Source organism: Schistocerca gregaria, chromosome 1 (assembly GCF_023897955.1).
Source record: "Schistocerca gregaria isolate iqSchGreg1 chromosome 1, iqSchGreg1.2, whole genome shotgun sequence".
In the NCBI taxonomy this organism is placed as follows: Eukaryota; Metazoa; Arthropoda; class Insecta; order Orthoptera; family Acrididae; genus Schistocerca; species Schistocerca gregaria.
The window spans coordinates 458135506-458163319 of NC_064920.1; the positions used below are offsets into that span (position 1 = coordinate 458135506).

Here is a 27814-nt window from a genome sequence, read left to right on the forward strand (position 1 = left end):
CTCTGTAATGGAGTGCGGCGTGTGTAGTTGGAGTGATACGGGACACGTGATACGTCTGTACATGACTCTGACAGGTGACACATACGTAAGCGTCCTGTCTCAACACCTGAATGTCCTTTGTGCATTCGATAAACTTGAGAAATTCTAGCAGCACAATGCAACACCCCACACGTCCAGAACTGCTACAGAGTGGCACCAGGAAGACACTTCCGCAGGCTACTAAATTCTTAAGACGTGAACATTATTGAGCATATTTGGGATGTTTGCAAAGTGCTATTCAGAAGAGATCTCCAACCCCCTCGTTTAGATTTATGGACAGCCCTGCTGGATTCATAGTGTCAGTTCCGTCCAGCACCTCTTCAGACATTAGTGGAGTTCATGACACGTCGTGTTACGGCACTTCTACGTGCTCGTGGAGGTCCTACACGATATTAGGCAGGTGTAACAGTTTCTTTGGCTCTTCAGTGTGTAACTGGTAATTAATCACGTGGAAATGGGTAGTACTAGCGTTCGTGCAGTCTCAAGAGAGTTTTTCATCCAATGGTCAACAGTACGAAAAGTTTTACAGTCTGTTTTACATTGAAATCCGGACAAGATGCAGACGGTGCAGCAGTTGTAACTCCATGATCCGCAGGAACGTTCTTAATGTCGTATCCGGTTTCTGGCAACTATCGAAGTTTTGAAGCGTAGCCGAGTAATTTTCTTTGGAGTGACGAGGCACATTTTATACCAGAGGCTGCAGCAAATATATATAAATGCCAAGTTTGAGGTCCTGTTAAACACCACGTTGTAGACGAAGAGCAACTGCACCCGCAGCATGTGATTGTGTGGTGTGCGTTGACAATCACCTTTATTCTCTGTCCGTTCCTCTATGAAGACAATATACCCCAAGGGCCTGTCAGGTGTACCGTGACGTCTTTATGGGTCGAGACGTCTTTATACAGCATGTGATTTCAGCTTTTTAGCAGTACAGCTGTGCGGAAATCACTGTTTTCAAGCAGGACGGGACAACGTCTCATGTCGCTCACCCAATGAAAGATCTGCTTAATGCACCTGTCCACGAACGTGTTGTCTTAAGAGATTATCCAGATGCATGGAATGTAAGATCACTTGACCGGAATCAGTGTGATTTTGGACTTAGGCGATATCTAAAGGAACGCTTTTACGAGGGACATGTACGTCCTCTATCTGATCAGAAGGCCAGTATACAGGAACATGTTGCTCAGATTCCATCAGCACTACTTCCAGCTGAGGTTGATCAAGTTATTTTACAGATGAAGCATCTCGTCGACGTCTCCAGTCCACATACTGAACGAACTATTTAAGCGGCTGTTCATAATAATATCAGAATTATGCCTTTCTCACTTGTTTGACCTTTCTGGCACACTTCAAATTCCTAACCCATGACCTATGGAAACATTTATATAGGTATTTCTTGCATTCACAACGCCAGACTTACAGCCTGATGCCTGAAATTACAACTATTTTTTCCAGTGTAAATCGGTTCCTCGTTAACGCGTTAGAATACCTATAAAGGTTCTCTGTCACACGGTAATTACAGCCCACAATGGCCCTTTGTCAGTAGCCGTACTTCAATTACACCCACCCGGTACGTCGAGATAGCCATAATTGCCTTTTCCGTTTCAACTGGCGCAGTTCAGTAACTACAACTCACATACAGAAGATAAAATATAAGAACACAATCTTTGCGATTTGTACATTACATTTTAGCTGTAGATAATATCATCATTCTACTATGTCACGTAGTAGAAGTTTCAGCTATACATAGATTTCTCACATCTCAGTAGATGTACTTAATCGAGAAAATTATTACCAGTCGCTGTGGCCGAGCGGATCTAGGCGCTTCCGTCCGGAACCGCGCTGCTGCTACGGTCGCAGATTCGAATCCTGCCTAGGGCATACATGTGTGTGATGTCCTTACGTTAGATAGGTTTAAGTAGTTCTTAGTCTTGGAGACTAATGACCTCAGATGTTAAGTCCCATAGTGCTCAGAACCAGTTTTTGCGACATTATTTCCCTTAACAGTCACATAACAGGAAAATGACTGGTAAGGTTTATTTAAATCAGCTACTTATTCCATTACTGATAGCAGTATCTTAGTTGATACATTCTCGCAGCTACATTCTGCCATATCACTACCTAGACTCAAGAGCGATTAAACTGTTATCTACGAGATAGTTACATACACAGGGTATACTGTCTAACTTTGTCAACTGTGGCTATTTTTTATCCTTTGAACACATTTGCAGGGACGAACAAAGGGCTCACGAAACGAACAGCAATGCGTTATCAAAAATTCATTAACAAACAAGATACAAGATTCGATGAATTTTTTATGGAACGGTACCACGTGTTGTTGCCAGAATAGCAAATCTCTATGAGACGAAACCATTGATATAACTCCTTTGTAGATATAACAATATGCCATGGAGAAAATCCCATGAAATATAAGGATTTTTGTACTGGTGTTATAGGAGTGAATTTGTACCTAAATCTTTGTAAGCAAATCTAGTTCATCAGTCTTTCACTTCCAGATTTTGGAAACTAAGACAAGTCTGTGAAATTCCAAAATCTTTCAAAGTAAATATAGAAGAAACAAAAGGTTATCAGAATAGAGAATTTCATGAGTAGTACTATGTAGAAAGAACGCAGGTGTTAGTGTAAACTGCATGGCATTTAATGATTATTTTGTTGCACGCCCTGAAAATTCAAGAAATGTAGCATTCAAAGTAAATCTTAAACGGAAAGTAGCCAATAAAATAATTAAGAGTCACTGTATCAACACAATTAAGTATCTTATGTATCATTTCTCAAATCAACATCCCTTTTCTTCAACACATACTAATCGTACAGTGACGAATGAGACATCGTTAGACAGGTTATTTTTAACGGCTTATGAAATTTTATACAGATTTGTCACTGATTTGTGGAAACTTTCTACAGAAAAGGGGTTTTTTACTATCAGAGGCGAAAGGGCATGATAAATGTCCAGCTTTATTCCTATATTTTTACGATGCTAACTTATTAATCATGAATAAGATATTCTCGTTTCATACTACCTTATTGAAAAAATCGTTTTATTTCATGTAAAGTGCTTATTAACTCGATAATTTGTATGCAGCATTGCCATATATAATAACAATACCATTACGGTAGTCCATAATCCGTGTACGTCGTACAAGTTGACTTTTCTAATTCAATACACTTCTTCGAAACGACAATCAAATATGTCATTGTCGCCGTGAATTGTGGTTTACCTGCTGCTCCCAATGCCTAAAGTGTTTGCTGCAACTGTAAATGTCCAGTTAAAGTTGTAGGTTAAGAGATACTACTGACAGTCGCTCATCACTGCCCGTCGTACAAGCCAGGACAAATATTCAGAATGCAAAACACGTTTTGGACACGTGGAAGTTTAACAGAAATATGTATGAAAAGTTCATGATTATTATTTCACGTTGTTCGGTTCATTTTTAAAGATGTTTTCTCTTCATTCCCACACCTAAGCTTACCCCTACGACTACACTTATTCTATATACTGTCATTAGTTAAAATTATGAAGGTGAGAAATCTTTGCGCAGGTCCCTGGTCAGCAAAACATTCCAAAATTTAGAGTGAGTTCAAACAATTTGTTTTAGAGGAAACGTTACGCAAGATGGTTAACCCCTGTGATTCATAGTACAAAAATGAATAACTGCTTGGAAGACCCTTAAAACAAAGCTCTACACTACAGTTGCCGACCGAGAGTGCCTGTCTACAACTGAATGCCTTTTATTAAATTATACAATTCATAAATAAGAAATACAAGACAGTTGAAACACGGGAAAGATATTGAACTGAGTAAAAACGGGACGGCTGGGTAACGAGAACAAAGGAAAGAAATAAGAAAGAGAAGAGATGTTCATTGGTTACTTGCGTACAATGAATAATAACAGTTTAGCTTGGGCTCTTCGAATACCTCTTTTAAAAGAAATCAACAGAAGAATGCGCTCAGAAGCTCAAGAAAGATATAGAAAAAGGATAATAAACAAGAAGAAACAACAGATAGAATTATTAGCAAGAGTTGCAGGTGGATAGATTCCAAAGCAGCCAACAAGTTCGAAGGATGTATGAAATAACCATAGAGAAAGGGTAGAGGAATAACAGAAGGGAAAGTGAGAGAAAGAAACTGACTACGGAGCGTTGAAACTGGCACCTAATTGTCAGGGCATTACGAGGAAAGAAGAGACAATAGCCTTTATAAAGTTTTAATAGAATAACATTGCCTTCACATACGATTTCGCATCGCTTAGTTTCTGCAAAGAGTCCTTTTGTGTTTGATTCGAAAATTATATCATCTAAATGGATACATGCAACGTAAAAGTGAAGAAAGTTGGTATTTTGCATTAACTCATGTGTCTAACTTTACCTTGGGGAAATAAAAAAATAAGTAAAAATTTTTCCAGAATGAAACATTCACTCTGCAGCGGAGTGAAGGCTGATATGAAACTTCCTGGCAGATTAAAACTGTGTGCCCGACCGAGACTCGAACTCGGGACCTTGGCCTTTCGCGGGCAAGTGCTCACAGTTTTAATCTGCCAGGAAGTTTCATATCAGCGCACACTCCACTGCAGAGTGAAAATTTCATTCTGGAAACATCCCCCAGGCTGTGGCTAAGCCATGTCTCCGCAATATCCTTTCTTTCAGGAGTGCTAGTTCTGCAAGGTTCGCAGGAGAGCTTCTGTAAAGTTTGGAAGGTAGGAGACGGATACTGGCAGAAGTAAAGCTGTGAGCACCGGGCGTGAGTAGTGCTTCGGTAGCTCAGATGGTAGAGCACTTGCCCGCGAAAGGCCAAGGTCCCGCGTTCGAGTCTCGGTCGGGCACACAGTTTTAATCTGCCAGGAAGTTTCCAGTAAAAATATTGCTTAGAATAGAACTCGCAACATTCACTGTCTTACCGTACCTTTTTGCAGCATACAATTTACGCAGTTGTAATGTTTGTCCATCAAAGATCGTGCTGTGGAGTTTCACTTTCTGACTCACAGGCAACGATCGCCCTCCTTTCCTCCTGGTTGTCATTAGCACAGACTTTGTGGAGGCGGAGCTAATTGATCGCCATTCAAACAACAGCACTTCAACTAATCGCTTGCGTCACTCTCTACAGCATCGTGCCCTGATTTCAGGCACTCCTCGGGGACTTTCCCAATGCTGCTATACTAGGACTCTACTGGCGCTAAGATCATTGCGTAAGTTTACAGCCATATTCTTTCATCACTTTGCTATTCAAATTTTTCTCTCTTTTCTTAACGACGACGTCATTTGAGAACGAGCACAATCTTCAGTCGTACAACGAGGGGAATGGGAAATAGCTTTAATTTTTTCATGGGAACTATTGCCTACACTCGATTCAAGAGACTTTTGAAAACCACAGAAACTTAAATCTTGATTTCTGGAGGTTTACACACGTGTTTCTGAGCTGCCATGGCATCTATACATCTGAGTAAATGAAGAAGGAGGTACATTCGTTACATAGCAGATTTGCATAGCTACTGGCGAATAATTGAGTCCTGGGTACACTGTGAGGATTGTGGTTTCCTTTTGTTTCTTACATATCTGTAGCAGTATGTACTAAGGCTACGGCCGATTCTGACACCCGATATATTCCGAAGAAGGTTGTACAGTGCGGAGAAAAATATGCAGACACCAAAAGCTCTATTTATTACCATATTTTTGAGGTGTAGAAAAATCGTTGGCCTTCAAAATAGCTTCCAGATATCTAGGAAAGGATAAATACAGTTCCTATGTGGTTTTAGATGGAACCTTATTCAATTGTTCCTTTAAAATAGTGGGAAGTTCGGCTAAAAGTCATAAAGATCGATAGCGATCACTCTACCCTCTCTCTGAAGTAGACAAAATAAAGGCTGAACAATATTGAGCCCTGATGACTGTAAAGAAACCGAGAGGTGAAGGAACTCATCGTCGTGCTCCTAAGCCAGTCCTGAACGATGCAACCTTGGAGCACAGAGATCAATTGTTGTACCGTGTGATATACCTGATCAGCCAAACTGGTCACATAGTCCTTGGCAGCAAGCGACTTTGCAGACTAAGTAAGTGGCCCGTGTGTAGAGGGTCGATTGATTTAGAGTGGTTAAGTTGGTTAAGTTTTACAGTAATGTAGTCAGTTATAATTTGAAGCAACACTGGGAGCCAAATATGATGCGTGTGTCACATACTGTTGCGCAGCTGAATAGTATGGTGTCCGCCGGTTTAGCTGGGTGGTAACGTCCTTGCCTCGCATGCAGCGGGCCTGGGTTCGATTCCCGGCCGGGTCGGAGATCTTCTCCGCTTGTGGACGGGTGTTTTGTTGTCCTCATTGTCATTTCATTCTCATCACCGGCACCAAAAGCAAAGCTAAGGAAGCAGAATAATTGGCGAATCAGTATATGCTAAGACACAGATCATCGATGCGGTACTGATATTAGGATTATATTTTCCCTCAGAGTATACTTTCCTACACTTGGACTGGAGAAGATGGAAACAGTACGTGGGAGCACAGCTGGTCCATGGAGGAGGGGCCGGAGCATGGAGTCTTATTGTTTTGGACCTACTGGGTGTCTGGACGAAGCAGTTAGGGCACGTACTGTGTCGGGAGGCGTCGCGTTCTCCAAGCAGACGGACGTTATTTTGTCAGTTCATCAGTGGAAATTAAGGGTAAACTTCAGTATTTTGACACTCAGAACGATATTTGCAGAAAAAAAAATGTTTGGGAAATTGCACAACATGATGGGTAATCAGTCAGGGTATAACAGTACACAAGGGGGGTATCGTCCGTTATTGTCGCTGTTCGCAAAGCGACAGGAACAACTACGACAAATATGGAGTTGATACCGTGGGTTAGACAGAAATGAGGATGGTTGGACGTAGGTGGCAGGATCCTACGGACAGCGTTTGGTACAGCTAATACGGATGACATAGCTAACGTCAATAAGACATCACAGGAAGTTCGGAAGGTGGCGGGAAGCAACTAGGAGGCCGTGCATTTGCACACAACCCAACTCGCTAGTTTGGAAAACGATGTGTTGAACAACACTTCGCAACTTCATGAGTTGGCCTCTATGTTAATGACGCACACTAGGACATCTGCTGAAACAAAAAATCGAGACTTATCTGTTACTGGTGCTCGCTTGGACAATACCGATGTACAGTTAATGATTGATGCATGTTGATATTGAAATTGCGGAGTTGAAGGAAGCACCATTGCACTACATGCACGGACACCTTACACCAGTTAAACTAGCACCGGAATGATTATTGACTTACTGGAAAGAAATCGAGACTGCTGTGCCAGCGTCTTTCGGACTTACTAAATGGCCAAGGGAGGAGTACTTGACGATGCACCATCCCTTGGCTACCATTACGAGACAACTATGAGAGACTCACCTGGACGTTAGCAGACCGATACCACTAATTGTAGAGACTCTTATTTATAGTACTGTGCGGTACACACAGTAGTATGGAAGTATTTTCCGTAGTACAACAGACTAATGATGCAGGAGATCGTACCAGTGGCACCAATATGACACAGTCACGCATTAATGTCTACATAAGATTTGTTACGCTGCCACAACGGACCGGCTGCTATCTGCTAATCTAAGTTAGTAGATACAGTGCCCAAGTCTTGCGAGGTCATATTGTTTCACTCCAAGAAGTTGGTCGGAGAAGGGGGGAATACTTCCAGCGGGTAGGGCAACACTGGTTATTTTCGGTGGCAAGGCCAACGTTGGTTCCAGAATGAGATTTTCACTCTGCAGCACAGTGTGCACTGATATGAAACTTCCGGGCAGATTAAAACTGTTTTCCGGACCGAGACTCGAAGTCGGGACCTTTGCCTTTCGCGGGCAAGTGCTCTACCAACTGAGCTACCCAAGCACGACTCACGCCCCGTCCTCACAGTTTTACTTCTGCCAGTATCCGTCTCCTACCTTCCAAACATTACAGAAGATCTCCTGCGAACCTTGCAGAACTAGCACTCCTGAAAGAAAGGATATTGCGGAGACATAGCTTAGCCCCAGCCAGGGGGATGTTTCCAGAAGCACTTGCCCGCGAAAGTCAAAGGCCCTGAGTTTGAGTCTCGGTCCGGAAAACAGTTTTAATCTGCCAGGAAGTTCCAACGTTGGTTGTTGGTACATGTTGCAAGACGGGAAAATTAGGTGGCACATAAAGCTGGTTCTGCAGAGTAGAGGATTAATACTCAATGGAACTCATTGTGAGATGTCTGAACCCACCACCAGCTACAACAATTGGAACCATAGCCCTCCATTTCTTAATTTATATAACTGACGTACCACTTTCCTCGGTTTTGCCCCTCCCCCCCAACATCTTTACTTTCTTAATGATACCTCTGACAAAGACCTGCTCACCTCTCTAGATCAGACGATCGCCAGCCAACGCATTCGTGTTACCATGGAACGTCTCTTAGAGCAGGTGAAAAGCTAGAGAAGTAAGCAGCAGTAGCAACTGGCAGTTATTATTTCATCATCATAAACCGCCTATGTATTCCTTGTGTTGATCAGAGTTACATACGTCTTATTCGAGAGAAGAATTGCCCAAATTCCACCCTTCACAAATTTCAGACTATGGGTTCGTACCGATCAGAACGGCATCCTCCTTTCCAATGTTATGGGTTAACAGTTATGGAGTGAAAGACCAAGTGTTTTCATGGACGGTAACGAACAATGGTGTATCAGAGGGAGAACTGTAGTGTAATTAGTACTGACAAGCTACAATATAAATTCAAAGGAAGTGAACCGTATAAATATGGTACAAGCCCAATATTGGTAGAGGGTTAAAAACCATGTAAATAAAGTCAGGTGTAAATACACTCCTGGAAATTGAAATAAGAACACCGTGAATTCATTGTCCCAGGAAGGGGAAACTTTATTGACACATTCCTGGGGTCAGATACATCACATGATCACACTGACAGAACCACAGGCACATAGACACAGCCAACAGAGCATGCACAATGTCGGCACTAGTACAGTGTATATCCACCTTTCGCAGCAATGCAGGCTGCTATTCTCCCATGGAGACGATCGTAGTGATGCTGGATGTAGTCCTGTGGAACGGCTTGCCATGCCATTTCCACCTGGCGCCTCAGTTGGACCAGCGTTCGTGCTGGACGTGCAGACCGCGTGAGACGACGCTTCATCCAGTCCCAAACATGCTCAATCCGGAGATCTTGCTGGCCAGCGTAGTTGACTTACACCTTCTAGAGCACGTTGGGTGGCACGGGATACATGCGGACGTGCATTGTCCTGTTGGAACAGCAAGTTCCCTTGCCGGTCTAGGAATGGTAGAACGATGGGTTCGATGACGGTTTGGATGTACCGTGCACTATTCAGTGTCCCCTCGACGATCACCAGAGGTGTACGGCCAGTGTAGGAGATCGCTCCCCACACCATGATGCCGGGTGTTGGCCCTGTGTGCCTCGGTCGTATGCAGTCCTGATTGTGGCGCTCACCTGCACGGCGCCAAACACGCATACGACCATCATTGGCACCAAGGCAGAAGCGACTCTCATCGCTGAAGACGACACGTCTCCATTCGTCCCTCCATTCACGCCTGTCGCGACACCACTGTAGGCGGGATGCACGATGTTGGGGCGTGAGCGGAAGACGGCCTAACGGTGTGCGGGACCGTAGCCCAGCTTCATGGAGACGGTTGCGAATGGTCGTCGCCGATACCCCAGGAGCAACAGTGTCCCTAATTTGCTGGGAAGTAGCGGTGCGGTCCCCTACGGCACTGCGTAGGATCCTACGGTCTTGGCGTGCATCCGTGCGTCGCTGCGGTCCGGTCCCAGGTCGACAGGCACGTGCACCTTCCGCCGACCACTGGCGACAACATCGATGTACTGTGGAGACCTCACGCCCCACGTGTTGAGCAATTCGGCGGTACGTCCACCCGGCCTCCCGCATGCCCACTATACGCCCTCGCTCAAAGTCCGTCAACTGCACATACGGTTCACGTCCACGCTGTCGCGGCATGCTACCAGTGTTAAAGACTGCGATGGAGCTCCGTATGGCACGGCAAACTGACTGACACTGACGGCGGCGGTGCACAAATGCTGCGCAGCTAGCGCCATTCGACGGCCAACACCGCGGTTCCTGGTGTGTCCGCTGTGCCGTGCGTGTGATCATTGCTTGTACAGCCCTCTCGCAGTGTCCGGAGCAAGTATGGTGGGTCTGACACACCCGTATCAATGTGCTCTTTTTTCCATTTCCAGGAGTGTAGATACGGAGGCAGAATGTGTCACACATTCTTTCCATAGAAGGGAGGGAACGTAGAGGGGTCTAAAATTAGAGGAATTAATTTGATTAAAGCTAGTTTTTCACAGTAATGAACTTATTTCAAATGTGAAGGAATACCGGGAGCCAGATGTCATATGTTTTGTTACATTCTGTTGCGCAGCTCAGTGGTACGGTAATGTAATTCAAGTGGGTCGGCGGAGTGCCGAGTTAACCAAAACAAAAGATAAAACTGTGTCCCCGACCAGCAGAAGACGTGAGAAGAAGCAGCTCGCCGCACACCAGGGTGTCAACATCGAGAGCGGTAATCCTGTCAGTTACACCAAAATATTCCACCAACTTACTGGAAAGAAAGAACTGCAAGAAACATTGGCAGAAATCCGCATTTAACGACCAACGGCCAGTTTATGATCACCGACCGTGAGGGACTGAAGTGACACAGAGCCTGTGTTACTCAGTGCCACCATCAGTTCGGAGGCGTCACTGCCATTGCAGTCACTGTAATAGCCACTGCAGTAATGCAGGGCATAGCCTAGGGGGCACCAGGGCGACGCCGCTGCTGTAGTCATCACCGGTCTATCGTCGGACACGCTAAGCCGACAGCCAACTGTAATTGGAGTCATCGCCATGATCTGGGACGCTGCCTCCACAAACACAGTGACCAGTGCCAGAGCTGTGAGCCCTGGCGCTGCGGATGGTTGCTGAGACAGGACAGTGACCTGTTCCCCAGCCGCCACCGCCACGCTCTCAAGCCGCGATCGCAACGGAGGCCCGGGGCACGTGGTTCCAGCCACCGCGGTGCGACCCAGCAAGCCCGTAGCGCCTCTGTCAAGCAACGGAGTCCAGTCACGCCAGCGCTGCTACAGTCGCCACCGAGAATATTATGAGCAGAAATAAACCTCGCCCAAAAGGCCAACGACCAATCTATTGCAGCTGATCAATAAGTGTTGAGCCATATGTGGACAGACCCTCACCATCCTCTTCCTCATGCTCGGCAAGGAACCCAAGTTCTAATCTGGCGACGGGCAGTGTAGTCCCGCGCCTGTTTACACATGGAATACCACGATATGGCTGCCCAAACATAACAGACTCACCGACATGTTTTACTCTTGAGATGTAATCTCGGCTAAAAATTGGCAACAGCGTGAAACAATATTGACCCGACCAAATGACTTTATTCCATTAGTCTGTATTCAATGTTTTATGGTTTCGGAACCCCGTCTACCTGTTATGGCCGTTTGCCTTACTCATTGATTTCGGAAGTCCAGCCCGTCCTGTAATTCCCAGCGTATGAAGCTCCTTACGTGTTTTTGTGGTGCTGGTAGGGTTTGCGTGTGCGACATTCAGTTCTGCAACGACTTCTCCAACTGTCGTCCTCCTATTTCCCTATTTAATGTGACATGATCAATCAGCACAAACTTTCGCCCGCATTGTGACTTGGTGTATGATGTTTTTTTCCTCTTTCCCTGTATGCGGTATAAATCTTCGATACACTGTCTCCTGCTGTGCCAAACGCTCTCGCTGCCTTGTTTACAGAAGCACCCACCATACGGGTATCTACAATCTGTTGTTGTTCGAATTCATTTAGCTGGATTACTTTAGTATACGGCGTGATTCAACATTCAGAATTACTCGTCTCTAATCGTTCATTGCCCAGTAGGATCACCCGTCATGCCATTTCAAGCGTCGCTGAGCAATGACTAAAGGAACGTGTGGTGTAGGAGGAACTGCTCCACCATTGTATCTCATTATAGCTTCCTACGCACAGTCATTGTGCTTTGGTCTGTTAGTAGCACTGTTTATTTCTTGAACGACTCCTTTCGTCGATTTCATGCGGGCTTTTTTTTTCTACCACCTTCCGCAAAGCTCCACGCCGTCAGTATATAAGGTCTGCCTATCTTGGCTTGACTGTGATTCTCCCTACGCGTTTCCATTTCACTATCACTTCACCAAAAGTCAACTTCGCCAGCTTTAGAAGGGTGAAAAGTCCCTCGTGGCTTTGTTGTTATATGACATCCACTAGCTAGCCCACGTTCCAAGTCAGAGCTCTCATAACCGAGTACCGAGTCGTTCTAGTGTCACTGCTTCTTTGCTGATAATATGGTATACCCCACCTCCTTTCGTATAGACGGTTTTGCTTCTCAGGAGATGTCGTGGGGAATTCCCCATCACAAAAGAGCGTCTGACCACTTCACTTAGTGTTTCATTTGACAACAGTGACACCGTGTTTGTTTCTATATTTCTAGGAGGAAAATTTAACATCAGAGAGTTATATTTGTTTAATATTCTTCATTTTGTTTTTGTATAGTGCGGTACAGGTACAGGATGAAAAAATGAGTACGACTTTATTGATTTCGAGATGGACAGCAATTTATATACTTATTATTACTTCTTTTATTTGTTATTATATGAGAATCCGTCTCGTGGGATTAATCACTGTTGATTACACACGTTCAGGGTCACAGTGTGTAACGTAAAGAGATTAGCTACCTCTTGATCATATGGTGATTTACACGATCCCCATTTGTTACGCTGCTTACCCTTGGCTAGTTTAAGGTAAAAAATAAAGTTGCATGACTGGGAAACCCGAAGCGCAAATTCAGCCAGCTAACTGGAAGAGTGTTGTGTTTTTTACTGTATCTGATAAGCGTAGTTTTCTTTGATGGGTGTGTAGTGTGGTGTCTATCTGTGTTGGATGATGATGAGAGAAGGGAAAGGATGAAACCCAGTGTCAGCACATAGCTTACTCCTCTCGAATACCACCTAGGGGATTGTCGGGTTTAGCACCCCCATATAATGGGCGGATCACCATCAATGGTGCCACATGCCTCACTTTGTGGGACTCTGCAGGGAGGTTTGCAAATTAATTCAGGAGATTACCATAATGGGAAACGGAAAATAGGCATTAGTGCATGACAGTGTAACCAGGCGGATACCTCCCAGTTACTGGCCGCGCCTAACATTACTTAACTTCAGTGATCTGTCAAGAGCCGGAGTACCTAAGTAGGGAAGGCCGTGGCCACGAGGTAGGGGTGACGCTCAGCGGACGAATTTGAACGGCGAAACTGAAAAGCAGCCTGTGTCTCGTTGTCTGGGCATCAGATGCTGAGTTGCTCAGGCCGTATTCAGGTCGGGGATGCACAAAAACCTTGACAATAGATGCCTGTAAATATGAGTAAATTTTCCGCGACAGGTGAGGTGAAACTCGGGCCAGGATATGTTCGAGGAGAGCCTGCATTGTTTTCAGATTTCAAATTATATCATCGATTGTGCCGCAATGCAACGTAGCCGTACTTCATCCACTCCCCTCACCCTCCTCATGTGATGTCATAGCCGAATTTCCTTATGTATAAAATAGTAGGTGGTTAAAAATAATGTTGTCTGTTCAAAGTAGCTTAGTTGTGCTAACTGTAAAATGGTGGGAAACTCAAAAAGTGTAAAACCCAAGACAGTACACCTAATAAAAACCTCTGTGACATGAGAATCTAAGATGACCATCCAAGATTGCTGACCTGAGGATACGAGGACAGTCTATTTGGTTGACTTGGATGTGGAAAAAATGTACCATCTTCTCTAACGAGGAGCGTGAGAAGAAGAGTTCTGTATTTTTCTTCATGGCTTTGCTCCCGCAGCCTCTTCTGTTGAGCTGGTGGTGTATATCGTCATTTCTGCTGATCGCAGGAGCTCGTACTATCCACGCGAGGCATTTATGTTGTAGAGTCTGGATCTGATTTAAGCGATAGTCGTTGGTTAATCGCCATGAGAAGCTAGTTCATGAGAAGAAATGTCACGTTGTTGACAATTTCCATAGTATTTACTAGTTACCCTCCGCGGTTTGTCACGGGTAGTACTAAGTATTTATAGACCTTCTTCGAGGATCGGTATATCTACGAATGACAGCCGCATCAAAATCCTACACCAGTTCCTCAGATTACCAACAACATTCAGATACAGAAAAGTGGAAGGCGACTTTAATATATATTTTTTGTAGATACCTAATTCTCGACTCAACAATAAAGAAGAAAAACAAGTAAGAATCATCAGCACCACTTGTACTGCGAAGGGTGGTCAAGAAAAGTCTGTAAAGGTTGGAAGCGCTCTATAGGTCAGGTTGTGCTATGAAATAATTGTTAAGAAAAAAATTCAATACGTTACACGCTTTGCGAGTTAACCGCCAACCAGGCAGATGCGTGGGCAAAGTCAAGCAGATAAAAGAAGTGTCATTTGTTCTCGTAGCGATGACGATGAAGCACGAGACTGCTGAGTCTCGGGTTCGGGTTCGATCCTTAGTATCGCCGCATGTCCAATTTTTGTGTCTCTCTCTTGTTCGATTTTAGGAAACCAAACGGTGCATACACATGGCGACACCGTCTCCCGCGACTAGCTCAAATTTTCGCGTGCAGTAGCCTGATTAGCTATCTTCAATGCTAATTAACTCGGAAACAGCCCAACGTATCGTATTCTTTTCTTAACAATTATTTTTCAGCCCAACCTGTCTTGCAACACACTTACGAGCCTTTCACACTGTTTCTGATCACCATGAATTTTGTAGCTAGGGGTGCATTAGGAGACACGGTATTCTGAAATCAGTAGTAATCTAATTTATGATATTAACATTAAAATTTTAATTAGCAGAAATTATTATATTTTGTATATGTAAGCGTAGGCTTCCGTGGCAATCGTTACTCTCAATAAAACTCTTCTGTGACTGTGATCACAGTGGCAACTTCTAAGACTACTGACTTTTCAAGACCCCTATTGCGAGTGGCCTTCCCCATGGCTTTAGAAAGAACATTTTTTTTTCGTCGCCTTGCCGCAATGGTAACACTGGTTTCCGTCCGGTCAGCGAAGCACCGAAGTTAAGCGCTGTCGGACTTCGATAACACTTGAATGGGTCACCGTTCGAGTATGCCGAGTACCGTTGGTTACCGGGGTGGAATCGGCCTTGTGAGGACAAAAAAAAAGTTCAAATGGCTCTGAGCACTATGGGACTTAACATCTATCGTCACCAGTCCCCTAGAATTTAGAACTACTTAAACCTAACTAACCTAAGGACATCACACAACACACAGCCATCACGAGGCAGAGAAAATCCCTAACCCCGCCGGGAACCGAACCCGGGAACCCGGGCGTGGGAAGCGAGAACGCTACCGCACGACCACGAGATGCGGCCTTGCGGGGACAGCTGAGTAGGTACTTGATTGAGTAGTAACGACACCGGTTACGAAAACTGAAAGACCGGGAAAGCAGTGAACCGACCACATGCTTCTCCATATCCTCATCTAGTGACGTCTAAGGGCTGAGGATACCACGGCTGCCGGTCTGTACCGTTGGTCCTTCAAGGACTGTTCGGACGATGTTTGTTTTAACACGCCGAGGAAGGCCACTGGCAATAGTGGCCGAAACGTCGAAAGATTTACATATTGACAATATGCTCACAGCCTCAGGAGAATTATGTTGGTAATTTTGTACAGCTTAGTTGTGCCCAGTGTTCCATATAAGCACGGAACATATGTGCACTGTGAATTCCGTTTGCCACCGAAGTGTGGAGAAGTAGAAGGAGAAAATGAGTAGAGAGGATAACAGTAAAGTGAGAAAGACGAAACAGTTACAGTGAGACTAAAGTCTAGATGAAACAGGAGCAACAAACTGGGGTGTGTTAATCTTGCTAGACGAGTCTGCGCAGGCCTGCGGTGAAGGACTCACCTGCCGCTTGGCGAACTCTGCGGGGTCGTGGGCCGCCGGGAACTGGAAGGCGCAGCAGTGGTACGGGTACGTCAGCCACGCCTCTCGCAAGTGCTGCAACACACAGCGGAACAGCGCATTGCAGTAAACAACCTCCTTGAGTTCATCAGTTTGTAAGCGTACCGCTCATCTCAGCCAGGAGTGATGTACCCTATCTTCCTCTGTTGGGTGCCTTCTACTGCAACACGGCTAGTGTAGCCTATAGCCATTGTCTGATTAAGCTTATCCACTACTGATTTTTAGAACCCGCCACTGTTTATTCAATGTAACAACATAAAACTCCAACCAGTCATCTTTTTGAAATAGTTATTTATTCATTCCATGAATCGATTTTGGAATCTTTTCAGGCTCATCTTCAAATGGTGCACAGGAAGTTACAAAGGTTTCAAGCACAATGCTGCGTGCTGGCTCTGTGACAAGAAGATGGAACACGCTTCAATGCATTGCCGTAAGAATTTTTTTCCGTCGCAGTAAGTACAAAACTAAATTTTGGATCCAAATATACACATAACTAATACTTATGGCGATGCATTAAAGCATGAGAATTAATGACAATAGGAAAAGTGAGCTGCTACGAGTGTAGACGCAATGTGTCGCTGAAGCTAGAAAAGCTACTGAAAACACGATAAAATAAGCCAAAATAAGAAAATGGCTCTGAGCACTGTGGGACTTAACATCTGAGGTCATCAGTCCCCTAGAACTAGAACTACTTAAACCTAACCAACCTAAGGACATCACACACATCCATGCCCGAGGCAGAATTTGGACCTGCGACCGTAGCTGTCACGCTGTTCCAGACTGAAGCGCCTAGAACCGCTCGGCCACAACGGCCCGGCAAAATAGGAAAGAAACGAAAGAAAGCGGAAGAAGATGAAAAGGACATTCAAAATAACCAAAATTATGAAGTGGCGACAGTTTATAGACCACGTGCGACGTCAGAAACAGAAGACCGTTATTTAGCTGTAAGGACTCGACGGTACCACCTTGGTACTGCACGGCAACTGGCATCTGACCTCACACCATCCAATGAAAGAGTTACATCGAGGCCAAAAGTGTACAGAAGGCTTCGACAGGGTGGCCTTCAATGTCTTAGAACTCCTGTATATGTACCTCTGACGCGTGTTCATGGGAGGAATTATCTAGAGTGGAATCGTTAACATGCCACCAGAATGTTCGAACAGTGGGTCACTGTTTTTTCACAGATGAGTCCCGAGTTGGTCTGGAGACTGATTCCAGACGGATCCGTATCTGGAGGGACGCAGTGTGTGACACGATTTCGGGACTCAAAACATTGTCGAAGAGACCTATGTCGAGGAGGAACCCTAATGGTTTGGGTAAGGATTGTGTTGACCATTTGAAAACCTCCACATGAAATTGTATGCGTGAATTGGCAAGGTTTAACTGCCGTCAGGTATCGTGACGATATCTTGGGACCTTACGTGCGATTGTTGCAAAGTGGTGTGAGCCCAGACTTCGTACTGGTGGATGATAATCCTAGACCTCACAGAGCACATACGGTTGATGTTTTCTTGGAAACGGAAGATACTGCACACATGGCGTGGCCTTCTCTCTCTTCCTGTCGCACCAGGGAGACGGGTCGCACCACGTCAGCATCCACCGACCACCGTCCAAAGTTTGCGAGCAGCTCTGCAGGAAGAATGTGCTTTATTGCCTCAACGTGTGATTCTTGACATCATTCGCAGCATGTCCCGTCACTGACAGCCTTTTATTGTTGCCTGAGATGGGCACACCCCATACTGAGCACATTAACCAGTTGTCGGAATGTCTCCCCAAATCAGTTAAGTTACAAGAAACGAAGAATATTTCAATGTACCTCTATGCGCATTGCAGTTGTTTACGTTCTAAATTCTTTACATTGTTTCTACTGTAGTATCATCTATTTATACTGTTTTGTGGCAAAATAAACACAACCTTGCAAATATTCTGTTTGTTGCTCTAACTTTGGACATCAATGTATTAGGAGAAAAAACTACTTTTAAAAAACTCTTTTTAATAATACACAAAACTACTAATTTGGTAAGTATTCCTGGTTTACTGTTTCAAGAAGTTAATAACTGAATGAATAAAATTTGTTTTCGCTTTTTATTTTGAATAGTGTGAAAGTACAGTATACCTAAAATAAAAACTGCACGTAATTCAGCAGGTGAGATAAAAATCAGTATTCACTGCACTATGTAATCCATAGTCTACGTTTTTTTACATATAAATAACATTATGTCGTTCCAATATCTATGAAAATGTTTCAGTCATTGAATTTCAAAATACTAGTAAAAGCTACAGGCCATGACGTCCAGGTACCCCAAACATAGATACGAAAGGATATCACAAGAGAATTAAGCACAATGTTTCTCACTTCGATTATTTGATATAACTGGAGAATTTAACACCGAAATTAGATCATAGATCAATGGAACGACAAATGAATAACGTTTCTTGTCACTGTGGTATGCTACTGTCACATATAGATAAGCGATATTAATTCATTTTATGGCCAGTATTTAGTCATTATGCTTGAGGACGCCAGACCTGCGAGCTGTAAGAGGGAACGTGGTGTCCTGGTCGTGTCTGAGATCAGGCTGTGGAGTCCTCTTGTCACCAGTGAGTCTCTGGGTAAGTGTAACTGCGTAGACAACGCCTTCTTAGGGGGTGGGCGAAGGCTGAGATACCTGTAAGTCACGATGGCCCACATTACCACCATCGTTTGTGAATGAGTGGCATCAGTCTGGGTATCGGACGTCGTGTTTGCCTCAATACAGCCTGGAAATGAATCGAGTACAGCAGTCTGTCTTCCCTGTGCACACTTGCGTAGGCTCAGGCACTGCGATGTCCCCACGCCCCGGTTCCCTGGTTCGATTCCCGTCGGGATCAGGGATTTTCTCTGCCTCGTGGTGACTGGGTGTTGTGTGATGTCCTTAGATTAGTTAGGTTTAAGTAGTTCTAAGTTCTAGGGGACTGATGACCATAGATGTTAAGTCCCATAGTGCTCAGAGCCATTTGAACAATTTTGAACTGCGGCGTCAGTTGGTTCGCGTGGAAGCGTCGTCTCTGTTCTCGCTCCAAAAATTTGGTATACCGAATGAGATAACATCGTGCTGCCTAGCGTATTTCTGTGTCTGTGTGTGTGTATGTGAATTCCTAAGGGACCAAAGTGTTCAGGTCATCGGTCCATAGGCTTACACAATACTTAAACTAACTTAACGCTAAGGACAAGACACACACCAATTCCCGAGGGAGGACTCGAACCTCCATCGGGACGGGACGCACGATCAGTGACATGGAGCCTCTAACCACTCGGCGCGGCCGTGCTGCCTAGCACTGGGTGCGAGAGATCCGACCAGTCAAACTGACAACAGCCCAGTGTCAACCTTGTGAAGGTAAAATATGAATGGTCTATGCAAAGACGGGAAGTTTTCTTTCCTTTTCCCGAGTTTTTGAAAATATTGTGACCTGCAATTTTTGTCAAGATGGAAGTTGGACAGGAGGAGGGAATTTTGTGAGACATATCAGGACATGGCATCGTAGATTCAATTGTTCATCGCCGGAGACGGAGCCTGACAGCCCTCTTGGGTTCGTTGGTGCACTCTGCTGACACGGAGCAGACGTTTTTCACAATCTACAGTAGTGCGATCCGTAATCTGAGCTGTTCGCTGCTCATGCATTTCGGGTGAGTAGAATAAACTGCTGGCTTAATTCTAGTTAGAGTTTGGTTTCTCTAATCTTTCGTCAGCGAAGTGCACGTATAAAGGTATTTTGATAATACAGCCTTCATGCAGTCTTCCTTTCATCTAGCTCTTCCCACGGTGTTAGCCTCACATTTTGTTAACCTAGTTCAAGTTACAATTATGAGTACCCTTTATTCATTTAATTGTAAACGAAATTCCAATAGGACTAAATAAGTTTTCATTAACTGACTTTTGTCCAACTTTGAATAAAATTCTGTTAAAAGTATACTTATATCCGTTACAAGGTTCTTAACTAGTTCCTTAGCTTTTCGGGTCAGTATAAAGACAAGCCGGTATAGTACCATGTTGTGCTTTGCTGTGTCGGCGTTGTCTTTTGCATACCGCTGCCAGATTAGAAGAAACGACACTGCTGTTTCACAAACTGCAGTAGAGGCAGCTTGGGAATGTTCTGTCTACACACATTTCTACAATTTAATTTAAGACGACTCCCCTTCAAACGCATGTGATTCGTCTATAGCCGTGTTTGTATACCACGTCATACAAGTGGATGTCTGCTCGAAATATGCACTGTGCTATGGATGCACGATGATAGGCGGAGTACTGTGGTGCGGGAATATTCAGTTTGGTTTCCACGGGACTTTTTGCAGTAATCGAAAGCACCAACACAGCTATGGAGTATGTGAATATTATTGCAGACCACCTGCATCCGTTCATGCTTGACACTTACACTTACAGTAATAGTATCTTCTAGAAGGATTACTGTCCATGCCATAAGGCCTAAATCGTACTACAGCAGTTTAAGAATTATGTCTTGGCTACCAAATTCGACTGATCTGAATCCAATTGAACACATCTGGGATGCTATCGGACGCCTTCGCAGTACCCACAAACTGAGGGTCGGTAATTTGCGACTAATGTTACATAGACATTTAGTGCCACATACCAAAGAAAATCTACCAATGTCTTGGTGAATTCATGGCATCATATTGCTTTCCTATGGTGGAAAAACACGTTTTTAAGCAGATAGTCATAATATTTTGCGCCCTCAGCTTATTATTTTAATCCGGGAAACAACAAGTTGCTATGAACGGATACGAAGCATATTCAGAGCACTGTCCTCACCTTAAAGGGTACAAAAAGCTGTAAAATCATCACGGTTTTTTTAAAGGATTGTAGTTTTCACAGACATAGGACCGTCTGCTACAAAGAGAATCTGCTTTTGTGTGCTCTGTTGTGTTTAAGTCAACATATTGTGCTACATGATGCCTGAATGGTATCTAAACCAAACGTAAATTAATTAGAAACAGTTCCTGACCTTTCCTGCATAAGACATAGTCAGTTAATATAGTTGAGTTCGATTAATATAGTACTATCAGATCTATATAAATAAAAATCTAATAGTACCCTGCAAATCGCAATACAACATTGTGTCAAAATTTCAAGCGACTCGACGATCTATATATATCGTCAGGGAACGTTTGGTAAAATCTTAAATCTCTAAAAGTTCTTCGTCGAGTCACTTGAAATTTTGACACAACGTTGTATTCAAATATGCACCAGATTTAATACACTTGAAGGAGTGCCATACCGTATATAGGTGCATGTATTATATAAATGGATTTTTATTTACTATGTATATAATATATTTTTATCCCACGTGGCACTCCTATAAGTGTGTAAAACCATGCGCATATTTGATTACAAAATTGTGTCAAAATTGCAAACAAGAGAGCCATATGGTATATAAATATGATATTATATACATAGTAAATAAAAATTTAATATATATCATATCGACATTTATATAGCATATCGTGCTCCTGTAGGTGTAAAAAACACATGGTATTTGAATGAAATGTTGTGTCAAAATTTCAAAGCAATTGGTGAATAACTTCCGAAGATTTAAGATTTTGAGCCAATGAACAGTTACATCTACATAAAAGAAAATGTAAATGTTTGTTTGTTCAAAGTATTAAATTTCTAAGAGCTATTCACCAACTGCTTTCAAATTTTACGTCGACAGTGCATTTGAACGTGTGAGTGTTTTTAAATATCTATTTTAATACTTTATAAAGGGGAAACGTTATTTACTAAAGTCCTGAAAACTTCTTAACCGATTTACTTCGAATTTCTACACCATACTCTGATGAACATTGAGAGAGACATATGGTTTATACATTCCAATACTATATAAAACAGAAACAGATTTGTAATGTACGATGTGGAAGCATTCATACCAAAAGTATCAAAAAATACTCGAACAATTTACTTCAAATATTTACATGTTATAGTGGTAATGTGCGGACTCATACAGAATACGTATTTTTAATAAATGTAACTTATAAATGTACATGTATAAAACATATAATAATGGAAAGGTTAGCAAACAGGAATATTATATTAATGGCTTATTGGCTTATGGGAGTAGAAGTTGAACGGACGGTTGGGACGAAATGGACATCGAAAGTGGGAAGGAGGAGATGAACAGAGAGAGGGGGAGGAACTTATGGACAGAGAGGGGGCCGGCCGCTGTGGCCGAGTGGTTCTAGGCGTTTCAGTTCGGAATCGCGCTGCTGCTACGGTCGCAGGTTTGAATACTGCCTTGGGCATTGATGTGCGTGATAGCCTTAGGTTAGTTAGGTTTAAGTAGTTCTAGGTCTAGGGGACTGATAACCTCAAATGTTAAGTCTCATAGTGCTCAGAGCCACTTGACAGAGAATTGAAGAAGGAGGAGGAGATGGGTGAAGAAGGGGGCAGAAGGAGATTAGGACATACGCTGAATTTTCATCGATATTAAAGACACGGGCTTTCCCCTTTCTTTCTTTTCCAGGAACAGCTACTTAAACCACAAGGACTTAAGTCTGTACGTCGATTAAAATAACGTAGTGATTAAGAGATGTGAGTAGTGGTGAGTGGAGTTATGGGATCGTGCACAACGCGACATGTGTTCATGTACTCTTAGCAGCTTGCTTTGTGAGACTTCCTTCCAGCCTATAGAGTCGGCTTTGCCTGGCAGAGTACTGCTGTTGGTGCCTATAGGAAAGGTACATGAGCCTGTAGAGCTTCTTTTGGACGATGCCCTGTAACTACCACAGGACTCACTGAAATATCAATCACACGGTTATTTTAATCGAAGTGCAGTGTCCTGTGCGGTAGAAATGGACAGTCCACTCCTGAAGTCATTCAAAGAGCGAGATCATTTTGAAGAGCGGATAGTGGGTGATTTGGAAAAAATGAATGGTAGCTCATCTGATTTAAAAATGCATCTCTGGTGGCTGTAATGAGCGGAATGAAAATTCTGCAGTGGGGTGCTGCAATGGCATGCATGCCACATCCATAAGAAAATGTTCCCCGAGCTTCAAAAATGTTTGCCATTTCAATAGTAATGCTAATAACGACGATATGAAAGTAAGCACAATACAACACCGAGCCTCTAAGTGGAAAGAAATCTTCAACGCCAGCAGGAATCGAACCTGAGTCCCTTCACTTGGCAACCCGCCACGCTGACCATGCAGCTACCTAGGAAAAGGATGGGTCAGTTCTTCAAAACGCTATACTGACGCAGAAAACACTTCCGTTATCATGTTTCGGCTCTTGATTTGAAAAGAATATCAGAAATTTTATAAGCTCATAAATGTTTACATACTTTTATTTCAGTTGTTACTTCTTATTCTTTGACTCAGCGTTGCACTCAGAAATTGCTGTCAGCGATCATATTATCTGCAGCCTTCAGCCACCATGTGGTCGGCGCTTATCGCAAAGCGAGCTGGGCATCACTCCCTCCCAGCAGCTCAGAGCTTCCCACCACTCTCACCAGTTACACTGTAAGCTGCCTCACTAGCTCACTATTCCCCACCACTCTCGTAGATCGGATTGCAAGGCAGCTTCATACCTCACTGCTCCCTATCACTCTTACGGATCGGACTGCAAGGAAACTCACTGCTTTCCACCACTCTTATGGTCAAGATCGCATGTAGGAGATCATACAGAGACTTTGGGTGTCATTATGTTCTGTGCACTGTTGGCACAGTGATACAGCTTGCAACTCACTTTCATAACTAAACACCCCTCCGTCCGAGCTCAGAACTTTATACATAACACTATGTATAACTCATATTTATTTTAAGATACATGATAGTCCATGCACACATGTTGTCACAGAAGGAATGGTCAATATTCAGGGGTTGTCAGGAACGATCATTTGGAGCAAAAAAGAATATGGACGTATGTCCTGTTTTGAACGTTTTCTGAGAGAGAACACATTTAAAGTTACTTTTGTGCGTTTTCTTTTGAATAATTCGAAATCTGTGGCTCCTAGCGAAAACCTGACATTGTACAAACTTAAACTACCTTTAATTTCGTATAAAACGTCCTATTCATTTTTTTTTCTCAAGGGCTTACAGATCGCGTGAAGAGGATATTGAAAATTTAGTGCGATATGCATGCACTGAGGGGTAGATAGGTTTAGTAAGGCAATTTGAGATAGTTTCCCGACTTGAGAGATCATGTGACCAGTTTCAGATTATTCGACTCGACTATGTCTACACTACTGTGGTACATTGTAAACAATGACAATGTACTGAATAATGAGGAAAATAAATAACAACGTACGTTAAATATGTTCTATCTCGGAAACCATTCAGAATAGTGCATATGTCTGCTGAAGTTTTTGGCTTCAAATGATCGTTGCTGTTATGTCGCTGAATACTGACCATTCATCCTGGGACAACCTGTATATTAACGTTAATTTTTTTTATTTATTCATTTAACTTGAAGAGATTAATGCCTTCAGGAGCCGCCTTACATCAGACCAAAATTTTATATGTAATTACTAAAATTATTAAAATCACAGGTACTAAAAAGATCATAATAATTTTAATGTGATATCACTTCCTCTTCTCTCTGCGTGTATTAGGCATTTGCTTGTTAATCCCTGTTAGTTGAGGTTGAATTTTTTTCTTGGTCTTCCTAAATATCTTCTGCCCACTGGGTACTAACTATCATCAGTTTTTGTAATACGTCTGCTTCCATTCTTCTGACATTATCCTTCCATTGTTTCTGTATTTTGTAATCCACTCATTTAAGTTTTCACTCTGAGCTCTTTTCTGATCTCTACTTTCTTTTTCCCGTCAGACAGAATGTACCCAGCTACTCTTCTTTGCAATCAGCTCTCTAATGCTTGTATTTTGAAGGGAACGAGTGTTTCTGCTACGTTGTCCAGGCAATAGCTTGAAGGTGTAGAGAGCCGTACTTATTTCGAGTACTAGAGGATCAATAATGAGTTTGATCATTTGGACTGCAACGCCATCCTGTACAGTAAATGCTGACCTCAACGATTTTTCTACGGCGTTTTCAGCTGAAGAAAGAATTTTTCGTGACTACCTTCATTTTACTTCCGTCAAACAATCAATAAATCTACGTTTTGTTTACGATTCAGTGAAGTCTGTCGCTAAAGTCAAGTACTGATTTACTTCCTTGGTTGAGACAATGGGATCAGCAGGAGCTTCTACTGTGCTTGGATCACACAAGCTTTCCTGTACAGCATCTGGGTTTATGTTTTAGATTAATGTCCTGGAATGGCTTAGTTATCGTTTCTCTTAAACTTACTGACTCTGTTTGCTTTCTGCTTGTAAATTTTTTTTTTTGAAGGGTAGGAGGCCCTGAGATCCATGAACTGTTTTAGCTCTTCCGTTAGCAAAGGTGGATGTTTCCGCTTCAGGTTTCAAGTCGACGAGGGAGTATATTTACTGCGTAAAACAGTGTTTCATAGTAGATCGAAGGAGTTTGTCTTTCCAGGAATGGAATGGATGTCGTCTCCAAATTATTTCTTGGGCCTCCACTGCAGGTTCAGGTACACTGATACACTTGTAGTCCATGCATCTTGTCAGTTACAGTTTATTCCTTCGATATTTTAGAGAGTAAGTCGTGAATATGATGTTGTGAGCTGTTATTCGAGGTACTAACTTCTTTGCCTGTTGATATCGTGGAAAATCAATGTACGGGGATGTGGCTATAGGCAGCATTACGGGTAGGTGTAATCTGTAATACTGTTACATTTGAAGAAGAAACTACACACTTGAATTTCACAGTGAAGGGACATAACATTTAGTGTTACTAGCATTATTTGCATATTCCTAAGTGGAATCGAATTTTGAAGGTCAAGTTTGAAACAGGCTATACTACCTACTTTCGGAGGTCTGTAGAAGACGCAGATTAGGCAAAGTATGTTAAGGGATTTGACATTTAGAAACATATATCTGAGTTGTTTGTCTTCATTAGTAATGAATGTGGGTAGCACGGGTGGGTAATAACTCAAAGCGTTTGTATGGCGCTACTCCACCTCCTCGTCTGTTAGTCTGTGTTTTCTTAGGACAATGGAGTCTATGCCCAAGGAACTGGAGAACATGCTTGCCTTCAGCTAGGTGTCGACTTTCGTTAGAAGAAAGACATGGAGGCCGATATTCTCAAATACATGGCAGATCGTCGAAATGTAATGAAAGGATGGCCAGCTATGTTCTGCACTAACAAGGAGGTCTCATTGGCAGAACTAGTGGCTGCATGACCTGACAAGTTCGTAGCTCCTAAAATTCAGGCGTTAGAGTTCATTTGGACTGCTTTTTTCCATCCCTTATGTGGACCATTCTGCTGCAATCTCTTGTTCATACGTCATGTAGCCGAAACTCGTATATCGCTTTATCAAACTTTTGTCTTTCACCAGTGAAATCCTCACGTATTGTCAGATTTATCTTCGTGGGTTTCTTCATCAGTCCGACAGTTTCAAAACTCTTCGTAAATCATACAAACTTTATGATTGTGGGTCTAGGTCTCGTAGGTCCCAAGAATGTATATCCTACTCTGTAACTTCTGATTATAGAATGTGCTGCATGAATATTTGTTCTCACTTAAAGCTATGTTAAAAGTAAATATTTTATTTTTATCAGCGTACATTTCAGTGCTACACACGAAAATATCATCCATATTGCTTTCGCCAAGATTAATCACGAGCGATGTTTGGTATCATTTTACCAAATTGGAAGAAAAATGAAAATAACCCTACTGTCAGCCGATAATTTCCAAGATTTCTGGATCATCACCAAAGCTGAAGAGACTTTAAAATCGTAAGAACCTCCAGTAACTCTGGTACAATGTAGATCAGGAAGCCGACCGAGATAACCATCAGTCGATATAGAATCTCTAGAAATCATTTCTCTTTAACCGTCCTCATTGACGTCTGGTCCACTGTGGTTGAAGGTACCCTCCCAGAAAGGCTAACTGATTTTCAATCTCTATCCAGCACATAGGTGTCATCAGGTTCCGGATCAAGTCCTGATTATTTATGAAAAATATTGAAGAAATAAAGCGATGGTTGTTCAATAAGAAAAAATACATCACATTTCTCAACCAGTTAACACCATAACACATGAGACTTCCTCACCCTGAGAAGAGTTCAATGAAACTATTAGTCAGCTTCGAGGAAAGCACGACCCAGAATGTGCGCCAATCGTGGAATTGCACAAATATTTAGCGGAGGGATATTTGTGTGGAAACGGCGATCACTTAGAAAGATGGGAAACTACAAAATTTCTGTGACAAACGCTGTATCAACTGGTTCTACATATATAATGTACCACAGCAACAACAACCTGTGAAGATATACATTCAAAAGCAGGACAAATATGCACTGATAAGAGAAACAGACTCACATACACCAAAGTGTGTCAAATTTAATCTGTAAATGACATTATTGATTTATTTTTCCTTTTTGGGTACATATATGGTAACACTAACTGTAAATGACAACTGTAGATACACTTCAGTTATAGTTGTTGTATTTGTTATATTGTGTTTTATTTAAGAAAAGTATCAAAATATAATAAGAATCAGTCTTCACTCACAAAATTTTGTCACTTGACAAAAAAATTTTACGATTTTGTTGTAATATTTATAATTTTTGCATCAGACGAAATTTAAAATTTCCTTATCTCAAAATCACCAGAGACCTGACACAAAACTATCACTCCTCTTTCTACGTTAGACTGGGACCAAATCAGACAAAAGCTC

General features: G+C 42.8%; 1 protein-coding gene across 1 annotated transcript in view; it reads right to left on the reverse strand.

The window, feature by feature from the left end:
- The window catches only part of LOC126353813 (uncharacterized), a 328822-nt gene that overhangs the window by 35835 nt on the left and 265173 nt on the right, over positions 1-27814 (reverse strand). The window contains exon 7 of the mRNA XM_050002966.1: positions 16011-16103. Coding sequence (XP_049858923.1) covers positions 16011-16103 — 93 coding nt within the window. The remainder of the gene's footprint in view (positions 1-16010; positions 16104-27814) is intronic.